The 4,343-nt window shown below is 40.2% G+C and overlaps 1 protein-coding gene across 1 annotated transcript; it reads right to left on the bottom strand.

Moving 5' to 3' along the window:
• Positions 1 to 760: 760 nt before the first annotated feature.
• LOC145054191 (uncharacterized) lies at positions 761 to 2,374 on the bottom strand. Its single transcript, XM_079002337.1, has 2 exons — positions 1,621 to 2,374; positions 761 to 1,521 (listed from the first exon to the last, which is right to left on the bottom strand). Exons 1-2 carry the CDS (start codon positions 2,372 to 2,374, stop codon positions 761 to 763), a joined length of 1,515 nt encoding a protein of 504 aa, XP_078858463.1.
• Positions 2,375 to 4,343: the final 1,969 nt, after the last annotated feature.

The raw sequence follows: 4,343 nt of genomic DNA, 5'->3' as shown, positions 1-4,343 counted from the left end.
CAGCCGAGTCTGAATATGAGGCAGAGGAGGTGGTTGGATGTGCTAAAGGATTACGACTGTGAGATCCTATACCATCTAGGGAAGGCCAATGTGGTGGTCGATGCCCTGAGCCGCAAGGTGTCGGCGGCCCCTATCAGGGATCTATGTTTGAGGATGACAGTGATCACTCCGTTGTTGGAGCGGATCAAGGAGGCTCAGGTAGAGGGTCTCAAGGAGGAGAGACAGAAGTGTGAGAGGATCGTGGGCCGAGTAGCTTCATTTGATTACGACAGTCGGGGTTTGTTGACGCTTCACGGGAGAGTGTGGGTACCGTACTGGGTGGAGTTCTTGGCCGCCTAAATACACATGGATGAAAGCTTGGTCGCACAAAGGAAGCATATGAAATGGCTCGAAATTTTCTTATGAAGTGACATGTTTGCGCGGGTACCCTCACAAACCTTGCGAAGGGTGGGGGCAGCCGCGCGCATACATCAGAATGCATCCCATGTGGGGGTAATTTGAGCTTGGATTTTGCGCGGGTAGGGCTGGGCCGTGCAATGTTTGCGCGGGCACCCGCGCAAGTTGCAGATTTTGACATTTTTTTCAATTTTTCACTCCACAAGCTCCGGTTTTCTTCCATACTTTACCAAGATCATTGCTAAACCTCAAGATGCTTATTTTAGACCAACTTCAAGCCTAGAGACATCAAAACTTCAAGCGGATATTCTTTATTTACAATGCATTTATTTAACGTCTTTGCCAAGACATAGCCCCGCGTCCGTCAACCTTCGTAAATCGTAGTTTCCAATGTTACATTGTCGAATTCTCCCGTGTCAAAGCCTTTATAAAATGGTTTCAAACAATTTCCATTTACTTTGAAGATTTGGTTCATTTCCAAACTCTTGATTTCAACCACACCATGATTAAACACTTTTATAACAATAAAAGGTTTGTGCCTTCGAGATCGCAATTTTCCCGAGAATATCTTTAAGCGTGAATGATAAAGAAGAACTTCTTGACCCGAAATAAAGTGTTTTTGGGTTATGTGCTTGTCATGAAATGCCTTTTTCTTCTCTTTGCACCATTTGTACCTTTTAATTATCTTCTTCTTGAGCACTTCCATCATTGGAAGATTTAATCTTCTTTGAGCCTCTTTCCTAGGCTTGCAATAATCTCCCATAAGAATCTTGTGTATGCATATATTAGGGCTTATCTCGTTTATTGGCTCAATCACATCAACCCGGTACAATGGAGAAATGTTGCTAGAGTACCTCATTGCTTCAAAGATGTTGAAGTGAATGATCTCTTCATCAAACTCCATAGTAATTTTTCCTTTATGGACATCAATGATCGTGTGATCGGTATTCATGAAAGGTCTTCCAAGGAGGATCATAGATGATTTGGAAGGAGTCTTCTCTTCAAGATCAATGACATAAAAATCCGCAGGAAATACTAGTTGATTAACCTGTACTAAAACATCCTCCAACACTCCTCTGGGAGACACACTTGACTTGTCCGCTAATTGAATGATTATTCTCGTTTCTTTCAAAGGTCCAACATTAAGAGATCGTCAAACTGAATATGACATCACATTGATCGAGGCACCAAGATCTAACATGGCGCTTTCGACATGCAAATCACTTTTGGTACAAGGGATAGAAAATATTCCTGGATCCTTGCATTTGGGAGGTAACTTCTTTTGGATAACCGCAGACACGTTTGCATTGACTTGAATCTTTTCATTTTCCTTGAATTTCCTCTTCTTGGTGCACAAATCCTTGAGAAATTTTGCATAACTTGGAATTTGTTTAATAACATTCAATAGTGGAATGTTTATTTGGACCTTGCAGAAAGTTTCAAATAATTCAATTTCTTCCTCTATCTTCTTGGAAAAGGCTAACCGGGAGGGAAAAGGTGGTGGTATGACCAATGGCTTGATGTTCTTGTTGGAAGATTTGGGTTGATCATTGTTTGTCACAATCGGTTCCTTTGGAGGAACTACAACCTTTGTAGGCTCAACAACAATAACCTCATCTTCTTTTTCTCTTAAAACTCTTTTGGGGTTGCTTTCTCCAAGGGTTTTCCCACTTCTTAAGGTTATTGCACTCACATTGGGGTTCTTCTCGGTTTGAGATGGAAGTTTACCCCTTTGTTCTATCTTGTTGAGAGCGGTGGCCAAGTCTCCAATTTGTGCTTGAATGTTGGAGAAAGTGTTCTTGGTCTCTTGTTGAAGTTGGGTTTGGATTTGAGCAAGAGAAGTGACAACTTGAAGGCTCATTTGATGGTTACCACTTGATTGACCTTGTTGATGAGGTTGTTGGTAATTTGGAGGGGGATGAGATGTTTGGGGATATGGAGGTTTTTGTGATGGGTATTGAGAAAATTGGGGTCTCATCATAACATGTGGTGGGTTTTGCTTTGGTAGGTATGGGTTGGTTGGGTTATTCCGTCAATTTGGGTTGAAGTTGTTTTGAAATCTCATGGGTCTTGGTTGAGCTTGTTATCCTCCCATTGCATTAAAATCCTCCGGTTCACTAACAAGTGAGGGACACTTATCCGTATAATGCCCCGTCATTGCACAAATGCCACACACCATTAATTGTTGACCACTTCCCACCACCATTTGACTTAACACATTAGTCAAGTCCAAGAGTTTTGATTCCAAGTGTTGAGTGTTGCTAACTTCACCAACCACTTGTGGAGAATTTCTCTTCATATCATTTCGAGTTCCAAAGTTCCTTTGATTTTGAGAAATGGTTCCAAAAAGTGATTTTATCTCTTGGGGTGTCCTTTTGAAGATGTCACCGCCACTTGAAGCATCAATCATGCTTCAATATTTTTCATTCATACCCTCATAAAATTGTTGAAGAAGTAATTGTTCGGGAATGTTGTGTTGAGGACAACTTGTACACAAGTTGTTGAATCGCTCCCAAAAATCATGAAAAGTCTCATTATCTCCTTGACGAATCCCCAAAATGTTACTTCTTTGGCTTGATATTCGTGAGGTGGGATAGAACTTGCTATTGAAGGCTTCGAGTAACTCTTCCCATGTGTGAATAGATCCCGGTGGTAAGTTGAATAACAACTCTCTAGCTTTGTCTTCCTAGGTGAGCGGGAAGGCGGTTAGCTTTAAATCATACAATGTCACATTTTTGGGCAACATGCTAACACATATCATCTGAAATGACTTCAAATGCTTTTGATGGTCTTCTCTATCCAAACCATGGAACTTCGTAAGTTGATGTATGAAACTTGACTTCAATTCGATTCCTCGGCGATTTGCGGGATAAACAATAGCAAGAGGTGTATGAAAAACATTTGTCTCCATTATTTGTCTAAGTGTCAACTCTTGAGGGGGATTGGGTGGAAAGGGGTAATGGAATATTGTTGCATGTAATTGGGTGGTTGTTGGTAAGGTAGGTATGGGTATTGTTGGGGATTGTAGATTGGTGGTGCATAAGGTTGGTAGTTAGGGTATTGGTTATAAGGAGGTTGTTGTTGTTGTTGGTACATTGTGTTTTGGTACATTGGAGGGTGTTGGTTATTGGGTTGATTTGGTTAATGTACTTGTTGTTGAACTTGAAAAGCATTGTTTTAAGGTTGGTTGTTTTGGTGGAATTGTTGGTTTTGCGGTTGTGATGGTTGATAATTTTGTTGGTTTTGAGGAGGGGATTGATTCCAAGGTGGCATATCAATGAGCGGTTCTTGTTGTTGTTGTCTTGGTTGTTGGGGTGGGGTATTGGCATATTGATTGTTTGGGTTTAGGTTGGGATTGTGAGGTGGATTGTGATTCATGGTTATGTAGTTTTCAAATGGAATGTCTTCAAAGGAATGACCAATAATTGGAGAACTCAGCTCGGTGTCGGTATCACTTGAAGTATGAACTTGATCTTTAATGTTGATTAGTGGAGATGAGGAAGAAGCTTGAACGAGTGCTTGTTTGACTAACTTTTTCAACCTTTTTTCTTCTTTTTCAATTTCCAGATTGTAGAGTAGTTCACCGGTTCTTTTAGTCCTAGGCATAAACAATCAAATAACAATAACCAATTTCTCCGGCAATGGCGCCAAAACTTAGTGGGATGTCAAGTCCACCAAGCAAATTACACCCTTTGTTTGCAAATAAAATGTAATACAGTGGTAAAAAGGGGTATCAATCCTCGAGGAAATGGTTGTTACCAATGCAATCTAAAAGAACTAGTGTAAATAAACTAATTAACTACAATTAACTAAAAAAGGGGGTGTTATGATTTCTTAAAAACTAAAAGATTTGAATAACTAAAAACTTGCAATTAAGCAAGATAGTGAGATGCTCAAATATTGGAGAGAGTTGGTTAACTAAAGCAATTCAACACAATGAACATTTG

The sequence above is a fragment of the Lactuca serriola genome, chromosome 1, assembly GCF_051521515.1.
Source record: "Lactuca serriola cultivar US96UC23 chromosome 1, Lser_US96UC23_V15, whole genome shotgun sequence".
In the NCBI taxonomy this organism is placed as follows: domain Eukaryota; kingdom Viridiplantae; phylum Streptophyta; class Magnoliopsida; order Asterales; family Asteraceae; genus Lactuca; species Lactuca serriola.
This window is presented reverse-complemented; position numbering and strand designations above follow the sequence as displayed.

Bases quoted from the DNA above. Each gene is read 5' to 3' on its own strand.
- LOC145054191 (XM_079002337.1), bottom strand. From the start codon at position 2,374: ATGAGACCCCAATTTTCTCAATACCCATCACAAAAACCTCCATATCCC. The intron at 1,522-1,620 runs GTGATTTGCATG...GACCTTTGAAAG, and splicing joins TTCTATCCCTTGTACCAAAA to AAACGAGAATAATCATTCAA.